This window comes from Xenopus tropicalis, chromosome 4, assembly GCF_000004195.4.
Source record: "Xenopus tropicalis strain Nigerian chromosome 4, UCB_Xtro_10.0, whole genome shotgun sequence".
NCBI classification, from domain to species: Eukaryota; Metazoa; Chordata; class Amphibia; order Anura; family Pipidae; genus Xenopus; species Xenopus tropicalis.
Window position 1 is genome coordinate 23,355,870 of NC_030680.2, and position 19,155 is coordinate 23,375,024.

The 19,155-nt window shown below is 43.4% G+C and overlaps 1 protein-coding gene across 3 annotated transcripts in view; it reads right to left on the bottom strand.

Moving 5' to 3' along the window:
- Positions 1-4,697: 4,697 nt before the first annotated feature.
- Positions 4,698-19,155, bottom strand: part of dagla (diacylglycerol lipase, alpha) — a 105,877-nt gene continuing 91,419 nt past the window's right edge. For 2 of the 3 annotated variants that reach the window (XM_004913408.2, XM_031900543.1), the window contains exons 2-20: positions 15,561-15,698; positions 15,273-15,484; positions 15,039-15,140; positions 13,856-13,994; positions 13,629-13,716; positions 12,301-12,435; positions 12,122-12,199; positions 11,883-12,007; positions 11,341-11,500; positions 10,489-10,572; positions 10,320-10,397; positions 9,832-9,912; positions 8,887-9,029; positions 8,628-8,696; positions 8,466-8,538; positions 8,171-8,367; positions 7,951-8,080; positions 6,969-7,156; positions 4,698-6,220 (exon numbers count right to left, since the gene is read on the bottom strand). In XM_004913408.2, the coding sequence (XP_004913465.1) occupies positions 5,299-6,220; positions 6,969-7,156; positions 7,951-8,080; positions 8,171-8,367; positions 8,466-8,538; positions 8,628-8,696; positions 8,887-9,029; positions 9,832-9,912; positions 10,320-10,397; positions 10,489-10,572; positions 11,341-11,500; positions 11,883-12,007; positions 12,122-12,199; positions 12,301-12,435; positions 13,629-13,716; positions 13,856-13,994; positions 15,039-15,140; positions 15,273-15,484; positions 15,561-15,655 (3,099 nt within the window). In that variant the 5' untranslated portion in view covers positions 15,656-15,698 and the 3' untranslated portion in view covers positions 4,698-5,298. Of the gene's footprint in view, positions 6,221-6,968; positions 7,157-7,950; positions 8,081-8,170; positions 8,368-8,465; positions 8,539-8,627; positions 8,697-8,886; positions 9,030-9,831; positions 9,913-10,319; positions 10,398-10,488; positions 10,573-11,340; positions 11,501-11,882; positions 12,008-12,121; positions 12,200-12,300; positions 12,436-13,628; positions 13,717-13,855; positions 13,995-15,038; positions 15,141-15,272; positions 15,485-15,560; positions 15,699-18,244; positions 18,341-19,155 lie in introns of those variants that run through there. The other variant, XM_004913409.3, reaches the window with a different exon arrangement.

The window sequence follows — 19,155 nt, forward strand, 5'->3', positions numbered from 1 at the left end:
CAACAATGCACTCAGGGCCAGAGGATAATGTAGCCCCTTATGGCTAATGCCACATGGAGCCGATTCTTGGCCTGCTGGCCCTTATGCTGGCATAAGTTCATGTTCCTGCGCCTGGAGCCACAGCGTCGACCCAGGTACTGGCACTTGGATCGGATTTCAGTGTAGCATTAGCCCTAAGGTGGCCATACACAGGCTAATCTTAGTTACCAGTATTCGGCAGCTTATCTGCCTGTGTATGGGCACCAACAATGGGCATGTCCGACCAACATCTGGCCTGAAATCAGGTAGATTTCGATCAGGCAGGCTTGATTTTTACGCTGAATCGGGCACCGCATTGTTGATGTGGTCCCTGCACCGACGATGCCTATGTCCTCCATTTTAATTAAATCGTTGGCTCTATATCGCCCACCTCTGATTGGGCATATCGGAAGAAGATCCGCTTGCTTGTCCAAGCGAGTGGATCTTATAGTCTATGGCCACCTTTACACTGAGTGCCCACTGCAGGAGGGGCATAGCCGCACCAACATCTAGCCTATGGCCCTGCAGATGTCTTTGTATTACAACCCCAGTTGCAAGGCCAAAGGCCGGACATCCCCGGTCTATGTACCAGCTAACAACTCGGCTCCATATATCTTATTAATGGCATCACGAATACATATAGATATATATATATATTTATCTGAAATCAGCAGATAGGAAAAGGTATCTGTGTCTATTGCACCTGTACCAACCTTGCCAGAAGCAAAAGTCCATTCATTTCCTGGCAAAAGGCATCGCCAGGGCATAGAGCTAATGCTGCAAGCGGTTCCTTTGCTGTGTGGCACACTTGGCTAATACTAACAACCACTGTATTTAAAAGCAACTCGGGGTTAGGAGAGTCATAGATAGTAGTTATTGGCAGAATGAGCGAAATGTGCATCTGCAACAACCCCCTTTCCATGAGGACGTCCCCTCTGAAATTCATACTGTGCAAAGAAAAAAACTCCAGTGTTTAGGAACTACCCCCCCCCAAAAGCCTTGAGGGGTCGGCGTGGGGAGGTTAATCTATAGCAGGAACACAATGACACATAATACAGACAGACAGACAAACTGGAGCAGCTGAGGCCCCCAGACAAATAAATAAGCTATTAAAATAACAGTAGGAGGCAATGAAGATAGGAACTCCTGCACGGTACAAAATATAAAAAGATCTGGGCTTTGTAAAATGCAGTTTCACATCTCATACCTTCCACTTGGCCTATAAATAAATCAAGAGAAGTGTAACCAGCAATTTGCCCCAACTTGGCATGTTCCTTCCCTAGCAGAAATAGCACATTTGACTACAGAAGGCTTCATAAGACTACATTGAGGCCCCATGCACACTACTATGCTCGCTGTGAGTGCTACGATTTAACCAAAGAATCAAGTTGCTCAGACTAGTCGGCCCACATTCGCTACTTACTACAATAGCGCTTTAAAGTGTCAGCTCTTAGGGCATCTGCTTTGTTTATGGACACCTCCCATACCCCCAACAAACTACCAAACACAATGTAGGCTATGCGTCCCTATCAACATGGACAATAGTAGCCTCAGATGTGCAAAGAACTTCTGGGCTAAAGAGGAGGAAGAATTCATGATGTGAAATGTAACACAAAGTGGATGGGGAAAACCACAAGACACAAGAATGTGAAGAAATTTAAAGTGCAGAACAAAAAGCAGTGAAAAGAGAGATCAAAAAAATAATGGCACGATATGAAATATTATTAAGTAAGGCCAATAAAAGAAATTATAGGTTACAGGTAGGGCAAGCAAGAACAGCTGAAGGACTGGAAGAGGATTAAAGTGAGCCAATGTCAGGCTGGGAGCCACCAGAAGACCTTACACTACTCTCCAAACTATTTGTCCTCTCCATATTTATTCATTGTACATTCTCTCACCTATTCTTCCCTCCATCTCTCATATGGAAATGGAGAATGACCATAGTATAGACATACAAGGCCACACTGTTGGATGAGCTGGAGGGCCCACCAGGAGCTTTCCAGGTACCCTGGGTAGTACAGTGCCACATTACTGCCCGCTGTCACTATTAATAGTGCTGTAAATGAAGCAGTAGATTCCTCCTTTGTAGGAATATCTAAAGCCTAGCTTCTACTGCCTCATCAGAAATACAACTATTAAACTAACAGATTATCTACTTACTGGATAATCAGTGGGCTTTACATGCACTGAGGGTATCAAATACCTAGCCCCCAGCAGACTGTGTAACCAAATTACTAATATAATTCATTTTAAAGTAAATGTATAACTGATAAGAGTGCTATTTTAAGCACTTTTGCAATTTACATTGATTTTTTTTTTAATTCCAAGATATTAAGTGATAAATGTACTGTTAATATAAATCAATTTGTTACAACAATCACACCACCTGCTTGTCTGTATCTAACCATGAAGTAGTGAGGGAAAGTTGCCAGGAGAAAGGTTCTGGTTCAGGAAAACATTAAAAAACCTCAGAGTTTTTCCAACCAGCCCTTTCTTTCTCCTAACAACTTCCTCTGCTACTTCATGGTCGGAATGTGACCAGCAGGTGGCGCTGTTGTAACAAAATTCATTCATAATTGAAAATTGTAATAATTGAAAGTCCTTAGAATGGCACTTACGTCAATTTTATATTCACTTATTTTAAAGATTTACTTATTCTTTAAGCCACTTGGTTGCCCCGCCATAAGAAGCATATACATTGGGTGCTACTCCATGCAACATGGAGTAGGCACAATTTGGCACTTTCTATAGGTTGCTCCTGCTTTTGTAGGAGTACATTATGTGCAGCAGGAATGACTGAATATTTGGGGTGATACTAACAATCATCCCTCATAAATGCTATTGAATCTACTATAGTTGTGCAAGACCTTGATTCTGAATACAGATGTTTGCTGCTACCCTGGGTCTGTAGTCACTACTGGCAAGAGACGTTGGGTCTGACTGGGTGTCATAATTATTACATAAATAATGTGGGAGTAAACTGGCTTTTATAGAAGATAAATGAGGGCTCAAGTCTATGGGGGAACCCTTGAAGCAGCACTCCAACTAACATAATTCTGGCAGAGAGAAAGTCTGATTGGAGAAACCCAATCCATTTTGGCACACTCACAGACATACAATGAACAGGCAAAGTTGTCCCTAGCAGACTACAGCAGGGAAGCAGTACCGCATGTTAGATTAGAGACAGATTAAATTGAGTGAAGTGGGAGGTTCTACATAAATTTATGGATGCACCAAATCCAGTATTTGGTTCAGGATTTGGCCAAGATTCAGCCTTTTTCAGCAAGATTCAGATTTGGCCAAATCCATGGTCCTGGCCGAACCGATTTGAATCCTTATAATCATGTGACTTTCCAACACAAACGCGGAAGTTGAAAATTTTTCGCTGTCCGCGTGGTTATTTGTATGCCTTAGTTTGCATATGAAATTTAGGATTTCGTATTCGACCGAATCCCAAAATGGGGATTTGCTGCGTCCCTAACTAAATTATAAGGCATAACAAATGCTTTAGTGAAGACTACCATCAGAATAAAAGCTTCCCTTATACATAGAAATAACATGCAATAATGAATGTATGTGAACAGACAGGGATATATATTGTGTGCACGTACGTTTCTACCCATGAGGCTAAGGGCAAAGGCACACACAGCAAATCTAGGCATTTAATAACTGCCTGTGGATGACTAAAGTCCCCAAACTGCTTCCCATTCATCTAAATAGCAAGCACCTGGACCCAAGAAGTGCAAGCACAAGCCAGTAGACCAAACGCTTGGTATGGTGGTGTGTCCCTGCCCTAGGCCCATGGTGACCTACCACTGTCACAGTAGGTGGTGATCCCACTGTTTGGATCATGGATGCTTGTAGCAGTGATCAATATGCTGTGTGTACTATACCTCCTAATAAACTTTCTTATCTCATCCACTGTTTCTGAGTTAGCGCCTTAAAGGAACAGTAGCACCAAAAAATGAAAGTGTATAAAAATAATTAATATATTATATACTATTGTTCTGCACTAGTAAAAGTTGTGTGTTTTCTTCATAAACACTACTACAGTTTATATAAATACCCTGCTGTGTAGCCATGGGGGCAGCCATTTAAATTGAAAAAAGGAGAAAAGGCACAGGTTACTAAGCAGATAACAGATAAGTAACAGATTCCCATTGTATTCTACACAGTTTATCTGGTATCTTCTTATGTAACCTGTGCCTTTTCTCCTTTTTTCAATTTAAATGGCTGCCCCCGTGGCTACACAGCAGCTATTTCTAGTAACTACAGTAGTCTTTCTGAAGCAAACACACAACTTTTACCAGTGCAGGGCAACAGTACATTATTTTTCATTATTTTAAAACATTTTTATTTTTTAGTGTTACTGTTCGTTTAAGAATCAAGACAGAATTCTTGGCCACCATAAGACTTTGGCTGGGACAGGGATGGGCAAGCTATGACGCCCCTGCTCTTGCAGATCTACAACTCCAATCACTCAGGTTGTAGGAGAACACCCAACACCGCCTCTGCTAGCTGATGGGAACAGTGCCAAAGGTTATCTCTGCTCTAGAACCTAGAATAAAGGTGCCATTTTTCTCTTTCCTGGCTACTGTTATAGATCTGTTGATTTTTCTCATGACTAAACTGTATTATAAGCAAACATGCGGTACTGCTTCTAATACGGAGACAATACATACTGTTGATTTATGTATTCTAACCAACAACACGTAAACCCACACATAAGGAAGCATGCTGAGATCAGGTAGGGATGCAGGGTGGATTTGAGAGACAAGGGGGTCAAGAAGGCAAAGGGTGAAAAGGTTTACCCCTTAATCCACAGAAGGTAGGAACATGGCCCCCTCTTGAGGAAGGCGGTAGTGAGAATACTCAGTTCCCCCACGTAATCACAAGCTGCACTACATTTCATAGATATTCGGGGGTGGGGGATGCCATGGCTAGATCAGGGTTTGCTAGCCTATCCTATGGCAGGATCTATTTAGTGCAACTCAGTCTGTTTCCTTGGTTTGTTACCTTCTTGAAGGCCGTAGAATCCCTTTTACTTTGCGCACTAAGTAACCTATGGCAATAACTGACTGAACTGTATTACTCTCACAGTTCTTCCAAGCGGACATGTCACTTCCTATACTGGCAGTATGCAGGACTGCTGCTGTAAACGTATTCCCTTACACTTCCTGGCAATTTTGGCAAGCACAGGTTACCAATGGCAATTCTCTTACTAAACCTGTTCCCCTAGAAAACCAAGAATTCTCTGTCCATTATTCCCTGTGCATTCGGCTAGAGAGCAGAAATAAGCAACTCTTCCTTTTTGCCGTTACTGGCTCCTGTTGGCGTTGGAGTTCGGATGGGGTCTGGCGTCAGGCACTCCTGGCTGCTCATACCCGTTGGCGTTAAGTCCATGAGCTCCCCAGAGGAGCTGAGAGGGAAGGAGGCGGACACTGAAATGCCAGAGGATGGATCTGCAGAGCCAGCAAAGAGGCGAGGGGGCTTGGGCACCAGATTAGGTTCAAACTTTGCCCGAAGTAGGATTTCCTGGTCACTAACTGACTTAGGTATATCACGGTCTGTACCATCTGAAACCATCACATGGTAAAGATCCTGCAGAGAACCACTTTTGTTGTCCAGATTAAAAAGGCTGTCTATAAATTCTGCAAACTCCAGCACCTGGGGACTAGGTACCTCATTCAAGCGCCCATTCTGCAGTGCCAATTCTTCTTTAGCTGGTGTGAGAGCCCTGCTGCTCTCTACTCCTGCTAAGGCCTCCTCATCCCAAGGAGGCAGGTCACCTGGTGAAGATCTGCCACTATTGTGAGCAACCTCAGTCGGCTGGCTCTCCTGCGAATGCTTTGAGAGCGCATCTGCTCCTAGAAGCTCTGTCCGTGAGCTCAAAGAGGGGTTTTCCTCAGGGATCGTGGGGTCAATGAAGAAACAATGACTCTCATCGCGCTCCAACACTGCTCTCAGGCTCGGTGAGCCTCGTATACTGCGGAAACCAGAAGAGCGCCGTGAATCAAAGCTGTAAACAGATTCATTATCTGAGAGGCTCTCCATGGTGGCGAGAGGTGCCCTGCGATCTTGGAGAGATACAGCCAGGCAATCTTTTGTGCTCATCAAAAGGAGCTCTACTGGGTCTTTTAGAATTGGTGACAGAAGGCGAGAGTCATAGAAACCTTCCAGGCTGATGTCTGACTGCTTACTCCTGTAGATATAGGATGCAAGCGAAAGAAAAGAATATTAAATCAAGCTACTTAGAAAAAAAAAGTGATTGAACTGTACAAGCCTGGCAGAAAAAGTTATTCAAAGTGCAAAAGGCAGGGAGAAAATGTGAAACCCAAAAGTTAGGAATCAGCAGAGGCAAAGTAGTCAGGGTGAGCGACCTACAAACTAGGGGCAAGGAGCTGGGATATAGCTATAGGGAACTGAACTAAAGATTCATACTGGGGATTATTTAGTAATAAGGGCACAGTATTCCACAGTCCAGTAACACACAGCAGCCAATTATATTCTGCATTAGATCTAGGCATGTTAACTATGCTACTGGCTGATTGGTTCCTTATTACTGCATAACCCCAAATAAGCAGGTACAATCCAAATGCCGAGCGAGAGGATGGGTACTGGAAAGAACGTATATTTATAGGGAAATCGGAGATAGCGATTAATGGATATAAAGAGAAAAATATGATAAAAACACTCACAGATGAATAAACTAAGGACCATATAAACAGGCCATGGATAAGCAAGAAAAAGTGACAGAACAGCCTCCGTTACACACAGAAGACAGATATCAGTTCAACCTGGGACCCTGAATAATGATGATAAGACAGACACAGTAAAATGGAGGAAAAATGAAAAGACATACAAAAAAAAAAAAAGACCAACAGTACACATTTAACAACGTACAACAGTGGGTGGGTACTTATATTGGGTTAAAGACCCAATCATCTTACTTGGTGCTGCTGTTCCTCCTGTTGTGGGCTCCAGGCATGATGGCAGGAATTACCTCCAGGATTGGGGGAGGCGGGTGAGGTTGCTGTTGGAAAATCAGCTCTGGGTTCAGATCCACTTCCGTTGGACTCACCATGACCTTGGCAGCGGAGAGCAGCGCGGTTTTCCCCTTGTTGTAATTCTCTAGGACCTGAGTAGGACAGAGTTACAAATGTTGTGAGATGAAAATTCAGAAAAGTAGCTGATATCTAAAAAGCAACCTAAAGGAAACCATGACTAGCTGAGGGGCCAAAGATCCTAGTGTCTGGCTCCTAGTGAAGGCACCAAGAATACTGGAGTTCTTTGTTCCACTTGTTTATAACCATGTTAGGTTGCCAGCTATCAGGCAAAAGATTTACTTCTGCAGCTATTGGAAATAACTCCCAGCACTCCTCATTTCTATTCATCTTTCTATCTAGGACCTATCCTATTCATATTACAGTCTCTCTTTCAAACCACTCCCTGGTTGCTATGGTATATACCACTCAAGCAACTAGATAGCTGCTGAAATACCAGCCTGAAGAACACGTTTACTATATGTCTACATCGGGTTCCCCAACCTTTCGTACTTGTGAGCCAGTCAAATGTAAAAAGACTTGTAGAGCAACACAAGCATCATAACAGTTCATGGAGGTGCCAAATAAGGGCTAAGATTGGCTATAAGGCAGCCTCTATACACCCTATCAGCTTACAGGAGACTTTATTTGGTTGTAAATCATGTTTTTATTCAACCAAAACTTGCCACCAAGTCAGGAATTCACAAATAACTCCCTGGTTTGGGGGCACTGAGAGCAACAGCCAAGGGGTTGGTGAGCAACTGGTTGGAGATCACTGGTCTACATTATAAAAAAAAAAAAAAACTACCCTTATGGGGGCCACATACCTGAGACTGTTCTCTACAGGTTTCTGATGGAATTTAGGCAAATCATCTTAAAACAATCTCACCTTGTTCAGTCCTTCCATTACCACGTGTGGGAGATGTTCATGCAACATGGCTGGAGAGATTATGACCTCCTCAAATGCCTTATTATCACCCCAGATGGCAAAGTAGGTGGGTTCTTCCTGATTCCAGAAACTGGAAGGTGAAGAAAGCAAGACAAAGCAAAATAAATAAATAAAAAGCAATGGTAAGAATGTCAGCCATACTGTACCATATATTACTTACCAGCATTGCTCAACTGGATGGTTGTGAACCACATGAATGATACGCCCCGGTGGGTAAAGGGGTGTGCTAGCTGAAAGTGCTATGGTCAGGTCACTAGGGTGCGTCCATAGGCGATTACTGGGTATCGTTATAGCCTCTGACTCTTCCGGGAGTTCTGATTTAGGTATGCATTTGGTTCCGCCAAGTATGATGCGCCACTGCAGGAAGCACAATCACATGCAGCACATGATGATAACGTTTCCAGCATGGACCCAAACACAGTAATACAAAAAGGACAAATTTGGTACAGCCTTACCTTAGGCTTGTTGCTTCTCTGAAGAACATCAAGCAAGTGCCTGCGAAAACCCTCCAGCTGCGAGAGGCCGATTCTGAAGGAAAGTATAGAACAGAGTGAAAGAGTGCAGCAGAAGGTGAAACGTATGGGGCCTACAGGTACTACTGAGTCTCAGCAGCTTACCTTGGAACTAGATCCTTTCCAAGCACCACAGAGGTAACAAATTCCTTAGAATATTCCATCGCATCCTCACTGCGGTGCATAAAGAACACAGCAATTAATGGCAATCTCGGTTACTTAGTCAGTGACTGTGTACAGAGATTCTCAGGTGACACAAAGTTGTCTAAATAGTGACCTGTCTAACTCTATATCATCTTACTACAGTCCCTCTGGCATTTGCCAGAATCCACAGATTGCCAGTCCAGGCTTGTATATTACATACCTTAACAAGCCACCAGGTGGGGAATATGCAAAGCACTTCAGGGAAGGATACTGCGGGCGTAACAGGAAGGACAAGATGGCAGCTGTTCCAGCTCCAAGCGAATGGCCAACCACAATCAGTTCATAGTGTTTGGTCCCACGTGCCTGACAACAAAAGAATGGTCAAACACTGACATTTAGGACACACACATGTGCAAAGAAGATCTTTTTAATTACAGTGCTAGTGGGAATGTTTTCATTTAAGCCCATATCCTGGCAATATTAGTTAATAAGGAAGCATGTTTTACTGTCCCCTTTTTGCTCGTTTTTTTTCGCCACATATAAAGCACATGAAGGCCCTCTTTGGGCTAAAGAATGGACTTTGATCTCTACACATATTCAATTGCACTGATAACCTGTAAGGATGAGGGCACACAGTATGTTTAGTTAGCGATTGAGTTTCTGGAATAAAACGCTGGCTTTTTCCTCCTACCTACAAGGTAAATGGCTGCCAAAAACCGCAGCCTGCAAGTGTCAACAAAATACACAGGAACACAATGACCTAATCCTCGGGTTTCCCAGAAACACAAAGTAACCTATGACAAATCCAGGCTTCTAAATTTCCTGGAAAACGCACAGCAGCTAAAGGAGTAAAATGATGTGTGTGCCACAGCCCTAAAGCTCTGGTAACTAAACTCCTGCCTATGCCAAGTACAATGAACATGGCAGCTTGCATGCCCCAGCTGCAGCCTAGGAAATGTCTTTAAAAAGTCTGACAAATAAATACAATGTAATCCCTATTAAAGAACCACACCTGTTCTCATTCAAACAGAGAAAGACAGATAACAAAATCAGAATGCAGTTGGCATTAAGGGCAGAAGGAGCCAACCCTCTTATTCTATACATATAAAAACTCCCATAATACCCTTCTCTCACGGATGCTCCTTATGTCAATTTTCACACTTACCAGGTCACGGCCAAATGCTTGGGAAAGAACCATCTCTTGCTCCAGCTTCTTTTTAATGTATTCAGCTGACAGAACCATTCCCTGAAGGCGGAGAGAAATTAATGTAATGTTGCAGAAGGCACAATTGGAAGCGGGGACTAAATGACTAAGGGAACAAACAGTGCCCTGCTAATTTCAGACATTCCTGCTAATGTATGTTTTATTTTACTAGAATATATTGATACAGCACAGAAATGTTTATGTAGTTTTGTTGCCCAAATACACTAGCAGCTCCTTGTTTCCTTTCTCCATACTCGTTTAAGTTGATCTGCGAATAAGGTGTGCTAGCACCTTTAATGGTTAGGGAAGGAGGTGTAGCAAAAAAGGACACCACAGCACTAAGTTTAATATTTAGGAAATAATAAGGAAAAAAGGTACAAGATCAGGGATTTTATAACAAAGGGTACAAGCAGACCTTGCTAATCACCCTTACAGATTTTGGGACTCACCTTGTGTCCCAACCAGGTGCCATGATGCCCTTCCACTGGCAACCGTTCCGCATCTCCTGTCAGATCTGTCAAGGCATCCTAAGAGTAGAAAGCAGGCAGATTAAACCTGTGTTTGCCTTCAAAGACCTTCTGCAAAGTAGGTAGGGAGGGATTGGGGCTCATTCCCTACCTTGGGAGAGAGTGTCCCTCGAATGCTAATCACCACTTTCTTCTTATCATGATCAACTGCAACAAAGAATGGTGTTTCATAAACCTATAAAAACAAAAAAGAAATAAGATTTATACACCTCAATAAGATTATCGTGATTATATCTGCACGCTAAAGCAAGTTGAGCTGAAAGTAAGAATTTGCTGTGAATGCAAACCTTTAATTAGAACCAACCAATCACAAAGCTATTAACATACACAGCTCCACAAAATGTAACTCCTCATAAACAGTTAACAAAAGGACACCCTCCTCTATCTCATTTATGCTCCCATTGCTTTCCGGTTATATTAAGGGAATATTACAGACTGAACAGCCATTAACAGAGATTTGGATAAACCGGGGACATTTCCAGAATCTCCCACCAGGGGGAGAACACAAAATTGATTAACAGGAAGACAAAGGATTGAATGAGATGGGTGCAAGATTGGTAAAAGACAAAAGGCTCGAGGGGAGCAGCAGAAATATGGAAAGAAATACAGACAGTGAAAAGAAAAGCCTTAGAAAAGAATATAGAAGGGCAGAGCATAAAGCAAAGGGGCCAGGGTGAGAATAGAATGGAAAAGAGAAGAATATGGGAATAGTGATTACTTTTGTTCTATTGTTTCAACAACGGCATCACTACTGTTAGCATACATTTCATCTATAGGGTAAAAATTCATGCAGAGCAATAGCCCTGTGACAGCAGAGCCCAACAAAAGACGTACAGCCCCCTGAACTGCCCATAGAATTCTCTTAATGGAATTCCACCCGCATTTGAGTATGTGAAAAGTCATAGGTCTGAGCTGGTTATTGATACTTTATCTTTATACTAACAGCATCATGGCATGAAGTATACACAATGTCCACCATGTTCATGTTCTCGTCTAAGAAGTGGCGTTTTATGGCGATGGCGTTACAGCCGCAGCAGTTATCCTCCTCAATTGTGACCCCGGGGGCAAAGCGCGGCCTTGCTGAGCAAAGGCAGCAGCAACTGCTAAAAAGACAAAAAGGAAAAAAAACCAAGTCGAGTGAGTGACCAGAGACTATGGTGACTGGGGGTGATAATAATGAGCAATGCAACAACAAAAAGAAAGAATGAAGAACACATCTGGCAAATAGGAGAATAGAAGCAAAAAAATGTCAATAACTTAAATAGGGGTGCACCAAATCCAAGCTCTTTTTAAAGAGTTCTGATTTGGACCAATCTAAATTCTCTTTAAACCCCTGGACAACTGAAGGTACCACAGATGAAGGATTTGGTATTCATCAGAATCCATAAATGATGAGTTTGGTGCACCCCAAAATACCATTTACATGAAATCAGAAGAAAAGTGAAGGGCAGACAATATGTCAGCCTTCAGGCAGGAAGTACTTACGAGCATGCCCCTGCCAAACGGCAGATGCCACAGGTTGGGTTCCTAATGAGGTACATAGGCCAGCCATATGCTGCCAGCGCAAAGAGCATGTAGTAACAGACCTCCTTGTACCGCTGCATCTCTTGCTGAGGGGTAGAGACCAGGAATTAAAAGCTTGAAAAGATATAGACGTTGGTAGGGAAATACAATGTGGTGTGTCTGAGGGAACGGAGGAATATAGAGCTAGTTGCATGACTTACTGCATTTTTCAGGTCTAGGTATTTTGTTTTCCTGGTGACGGGCATCCCAGATAGAAAAGCCAATATGTCATTGTTTGCCTGAAAGCACAAAAAAAACCCACACTCATCTCTGGGACAATAATTTGAGTTAACCCAAAGCTACTGCCCTGACTTTCAGCGCTTTATTCCATTACACAGACCTCATCGAGAACAGCGTTGCGTTTTGCCCTTTGACGCTGGCGCAGTAGAACCAGTCCAGCAATGATGTCTGATGGAACAATGTCAAGATCTCTGAAAAACTCAGCAAATAAGTAGGCGATCTCAGAGTATGCATCCTGGAAATAAAGATGGAAACATCGGGTTAGGGTCGGGGAAATGCCCTGCACAGATGCTGCTACTAACTCATTGCTGACCTACTTCTCTGGGTTCTCTATAATACTCTTGGTTACACATGCTCAACAAAGAACAAAGAATTTTGTTACTGCTGGTCAGTTTCAGACCACAAAGCAGTCAAGGACAAGGAGAAAGCCGACTGATGTTCTTCTGGTTAGGAGAGATGAGAGAAAAGGTATGTAAGGCTTTTAATGTTTTTCCCGACCAGAAGAATCAGTTTAGCCCTCTTTCTATCAACCAACAATTTCTTTGACTCACTATCGGAAACTGACCAGCAGGTGGTGATGTAACAACATTCATTCAAATTAACAGTACGCCTTCCCCTTAATGGGCTGGTCCACCTTTAAATTAACATTTAGTATGTTATTGAATGTTCTATCCCCAGCAACATTGCAAGTTGGTCTTCATTTTTATATATTTGAATTATTTGCCTTCCTTCGATATCTTTTCAGCTTTCAAATCTGTGGTCTGTGAGGCTACAGTTGTATTATTATTGTTACTTTTTATTCCTTATTTTTCTATTCAGTCCCTTTCCTGTTCATAATCCAGTTTTTAATTCAAACCACTGGCTGGTTGCTAGGATAAACAAGACCCTAGCAGCCAGATAGCTGCTGAAATTCCAAACAGGAAAGCTAATCAACAAAATGCGAAATAGCTGAAAACCACAAAAGAATAAAATCCAATTGCAAATTGTGTTTTAATATGACATAGGCATTGACATTCTAAGTTAATTTAATTTAATACCCCCCCAAAAAACTAATGAATGTAAATTGCAAAAGTGCTTAGAATAGCACTCTCATCAGTTTTACCTTTACAACGGTTTACTTACCCTTTGCCCACCCTCCAAGCTGAACCTACCTCTTAAGCTCACCCCATTCAGCTCCTGCAAGACTTGGCATGGTGCAGGGAAAAAGTCATATATATACGCCAGCTGCAGGATCTGAACAAGGAGGGCACTGAGTCTTAAGGTGCATGCATTTCTTGCTGAATATGGAAATAGCTAGATGGCCCCAGCACATAAGAAGTTTCAGACTTTCAAACTGGAGTCAGCACCATCCTGAAATCCAGTTTGCCACACTAATCCCCCCCTATTGCTCAGCTCTTTAACTTCAATTGCCATCCAGTCTCCACTTACAGACTGGGAGTCTTTAGTGCGCGTGCAGCACAGAAACACCTTCAGGCGCCGTGTCCAGCTGCTGGCCTGGCCTTCTTCTAGTCGGTGCCTGGAAAGGAGATTAGGCAGAGAGGAAGTAAAATGGTATCACAATTAAAGCCAAGGAAAAAAAATGGGGACCAAATTCTAAAATAAAATGTAACTGCATAAAGTTCCACGGAAGAAGACAAGCGCAGGGTCACACTCACCGCAGGTTGTATGTACGCAGGTTTCTCTGTCTCCTTTTTGTTGCCCTCAGCTTCACGAAAGTTCTTCCGGTTGGATCGAACACACAGAGGACTGTGATGCACACACTGAGTATGACCACCCAGTTACACACCACCATCCCTGGAGAGGTGAAAAGAAGTATATATGACTATTTCTATTCTGTTATTTTCCCTGTATCCAGCAGGTACTGCCCTCATTAAACCGATGGAGTGAGCGAGAATTGATGGTACGTTGGAAAGAAAACTAGGTTAACTTCAAAACATGTTTTCCTTATTAGAAAGGAATCACAACAGTGTGACAAGAGGTTCAATAGATAGATGATCCTGCAATACTAAAAGCACTCCGGTACCGCTATCAGCCAAGCCCACGGCACAAGCATGCAGAGCCTAAATAGTCACCTGGATAATAAATCATGGTGGTTCACTGTCAGGTTAATATGTTATAGAAAGCCTATTCTTAGCAACTTTTCAACTGCTCTTCATTTTTTTTGTTTGTTATAGTTTTTGAATTATTTGCTTTCCTCTTCTGACTAAAATGGCCAATAAACACCAATAAACAATTGCTTCAAAAGGCTACAATTTTATTGTTACTTTGTATTAATTATCTTCCTATTTAGACAAGGGGTCCTCAAACTACGGTCTGTGGGCTGGATACAGCCCCCCAAGGCCATTTACCTGGCCCCTGATGCGTCCTCACCGCTGGCTACTACCTGCTGGATGCGTCATTAGCGTTGGCCGGCGGGACACAGTAACGTGACACGCTGGGGCAGAGGACAACGCTGAGGCAGACAGGTACTAACCAGGGGTGAGGATCCCCCAGGGCTGGGGCCTAGTTTGAGGACTAACAATAGTCCAGCCCCCCAACAGTCTGAGGGGCCATTATAAGCTGCCAACTCAGCCCCTTCTGACTGAATATGTAGCTCAGCTTGCCCAGCCAGTAAGCAGCCAGGCATGTCTATAAAACTGCAAAATCCCATCGGACAGGAACCAATGAAACAGGCCATGCTATTCAGCCCCAGTGGCACTGGTATCACTATACAGGAAACGTCAGTGGTGGGACGAGGGACTCCCACAGAGCCCAAGCAATGCTGAGCTAATTATGCACTGCTTGCTCATACAGGGGAGGCTAAAGGCTATCAGATGGAGAGAATGCCATGTCCCTTACCCAGTGTGACATTTTTGGCAGTGACATCATTGCACGACGTGTAATACTGAGCCAGCCAGACAATGCCCACGATTGCGTATATGAACTCAATCACCAGGATCGCTGAAATACAAAAAGGGGGTTTTAAAAACAGGAATAAATCATGTTTTTCTCTATATTACTATGACTCCAATGCTGCCGATCACAGAATCTATACGGCATGCTATACTTCCCTGCCCCACTGCTGACACTCACCCAGGCGCACGTAGAGCACATACTGCATGGAGTCCCGAGGCTCGGTGTATAGGATGCCCCCTCTCATGCTCAGCCAGATAATGGCCATTTCTGCAATCATGCAGCTGAGCAGGATGCCCAGGTACCCCCGACCATGATCTACCAAGTTGAGGGAGCATGTCTCGTGTGGGTTATACGTCAGTCCAAAGAGAACCACAGACAGGATAACAAACCTGCAAAGAGACATTACCGTTATTCTGGTTTTAGAGGAGGATGGCATAGGACTTTCCAAGGCAAATCTTTCCCTACCAGGTACTATGCAGCACGAAGAGGAAGATTCCGGGCAGCACCAAATCATCGCTGCCCACAGACCAGCGGCGGCGGAAAACCACAATTCCTGGCATGACGAGCAGCGAGCACTGCGTCACCGCGGCCTGCCATTACTGTCTGTAAAAACAGAGATCCATTAATGTAAATAGTCAGAAGACAGCAACATTCATTACCATCTGCAAACAGTTATCCAATAGTAATCCAGTCATATAAAATATGGGTTTATTAAATTCCTTTCCCAATGGGCAGCCGCCTCCTATTTAGTGGAAAATGAAACAAAGTGATTATGGCCCATGGGCGCAGACTCACACCTCCCAAAGTGACACAAGCCTGCTGGGACAAGAGTGTGGTACAGTGCTCAAAAGTAGAAGCCCCAACTTGATTTCAGGGTTGATGTCTCAAACTTCTGTGACAATGACAGTCTATTTTAACAGCAGCACAAATGCCAGAAGTCTTTGATCAGTACAGAGCACTCCATGCAGGGATTCAGAGCCAGGCCAGTGTATTTGGATGTGCCCATTTTTAGAGATAATATTATTTTCCATTATGAAATGAAACTGGAGCTTGGGCTGGTTCAGATGGAAACGTAATGGCACTCCTGTCTTACTTCCCCTTCTACTCTCACTTGCGGTCTCACTGTACCATTAGCAATGCATCCCTTAATGGCTTTTATGTCCCACTCAGACTGTTTCTGGTTACAGAAGAGCGCTAATATATTTCTCTGTTGCAAACCACAGACTGCCTGTGAAAATAACAATACAAAGCCTCTACACTCTTATGAAGTGGCCCCTACACAAGGATGACGGGCCTACCTGTCCAATATAAGGCCTAAAATTGGCCAGATGTCAATCAGGCAGGTTTGATTTTCTGATCAGATTGGTTACTGCATTGGCTCATTGATGCAGTCCTCGCTCCGATAGGTCCTATTTCTGTCACTGTAGTTCAATTGTTTGGCCAGAGGGCCAAATCTGATATCAGATTTACTCTGATATCATCCACCTTAGGTGGGCATATCAGTGGAAACAAAGCAATGGTTTACATAAATAAGCTGCTGTGTAGCCACCAGTGCAGCCATTCAAGCTGTAAAAATGGAGAAAAGACACAAGTTACATAGCAGATAGCGGCTAAGCTCTGTAGAATACAATGGTGTTTTACAGAGCTCATGTTATCTGCTACCTAACCTAAGCTATTTAGCTCTATTTCAATATGAATAGCTACACAGCAACTATGTTTATATCTAGACTATGTTGGCAGCTTATCAGCCCTTGTATGGCCATGCAAGGACCACACTGGTGCATGGATGCAGCACTCTCCCGATAGGACTTTGTAGGCCCTTCTTATGATCCAACCATTGGCCTGGAGGCTAAACGATCATATAATACTGATTTGTCCATGGCCAAACAAGTAGATTTTTCAGGTACAGCCAGCTTTGGACCTTGCAGAATACCCCAGACAAGGGTCAAAAATTGTATCCCCACCAAAACATATATCCTGCTCCTTTAACTACGCCCCTATGGATACAAGCATATACACTACTGCTTAGTTCTTTGCCCCCCTGTGTCACGGACCTGGGCACTAACCCCCCAAGCACAGGGCGCAAACATATGTACCAAACCCATAAATTTAGATTTGGGCAAAACCAAATCCTAATGCATTACAATTTAAAAAAAACAAAAAAAAACTGCCAAGCTTTTATATTTGGTTTGGTTGAACAATAAATCCTGGATACAGTCCATCCCTAATAGGAATATATGGGCACGTTTCAGTGATTGTGTATATTTTACAAGTGCTGGCATGTGTCTGTTCCAATAAAAAAAGTTATTGAAACAGAACGCTGTAGCCGGTCATGCACAGCAGCAGGAGGGAGGCTCTGGGTTGGTTCATGATGATTTATATTCTTTACGTTTTTAAATATTAAATGTTTTGAATAGAAAGGGGCGTGCACTCGCAGAGTCGTTAGAGAGCTATAATTAGCTGCCATTAACTGGATCTGTCTCACAGGATTTCTGCAGGTTCCATAGCCAAATTTAGGCTTTTAGCCCAGAAACACAAATAAACCTAAGGTGTCAGCACTGAGCAATTAAAACAGCAATGAATAAAATAATAATAGTAACACAGTCCCAAATTGTACTGTATCCCATTGCACTTGCACAGACCTGCCCACTCCGTGCCCATCAGCCCTCCCACTGCGCCACCGAGTCATAGTGCAAAAGAGCAGGTGATTTGGATAGCATCCGCTAACAAGCACTAAGCAAAATGTGCTCCGGTGCAGTTACCCATAGCAACCAGACCTTTGCTTTCACTTCGTTATTCCTATGTACCATTGACCAATTAAAGCCAAGAGATTACTGGCTACGGTGGGTTAATGCAGAAGGGTATATTTGCAACATTGCTGCAAAAGCCCCAAAAAGCTTCTAGTTGAGCACATAGTGCAGCTTGTGTGTGATATACTCTCAGCATACTTCCGTAGCCTCTGCTATCACCCTTACCATAGTGTAAAAGTGCTTTGCCCACATGCGGGCACTCCCAGCGTACGTCCGTAGCCTCTGCTATCACCTTTACCACATGTGGGCACTCCTCTGCTGCCCGGGCACTGCTGATCTGCAGCTCCCAGGGTGCCCTGTCCTGAGAGCTCTGTGCTAAAATAGATACCAAACACATACCCACTTTCACTGCCCATCATAATGTGCCAAGCAACTCCATATATCTTCATCCCAGCAGCTCCACACAGTGACTGCCGGAACCCAGGGGCTGCTTTGTCTCCGTCTGTCCCGTACTGAGCTGTGAATTTTGGACTATCGATCCTTAAATCAACATTGACAGTTTGATCTTTGCTTCCTGGCGAGTTCGGTTCCACCTGAGAGCCACCGGGAAGCTTTATTTTGTATAGATTTCTGCTTTAGATTCTTTTCAGCACCAGAGTTTCTTTTTCCTACAGCCTCGTTATGTTATTGATAAGGGATAAACTCCAATCCCATACGCTTAATTACCTTGGCTTACTGCAAAGCATCAGAGTGTAAACCAGAGTGTAAATGGGTAACTGTAACCAGTGACTGATGAGAAATCCATGGGCCTGGCCCAAGAACAGCAAGCTGGGGAACCGGTATGAAGAATAAAACTTTGTGTTCCGATCAGCAGAAACTTAAAGAACTCGTTAGAGGGAAACGGACCCTAGCAGTAGGGTCCAGAGAGTCCAGAGTCCAGAGAGTCAGAATAGAATCGGTATACTCCAAATCCATCTTCTTTGTATCTGGCCAAATATTTTCACAAGGGGTTTGGCCAAATACCAAACTGGACCCTAAAACACATACTTAAATCTAAAGGAGAAGCCTTATTGCCCAGCGGGGTGTAAGGACATAAGAAATGTCCTCCAAAACAGAAAAGTCAGAAAGGTTCACCCAGTATTCTGTAAGCAAACTACAGGTATAGGACCCATTATCCAGAATGCTCGGGACCAAGTGTATTCCAGATAAGGGATCTTTCTGAAATTTGGATCTCTATACCTTAAAGGTGGCCATACACGGACCGATTTTTTACTTACAAACGACCGATTCCCGAACGATCCGATGCTATC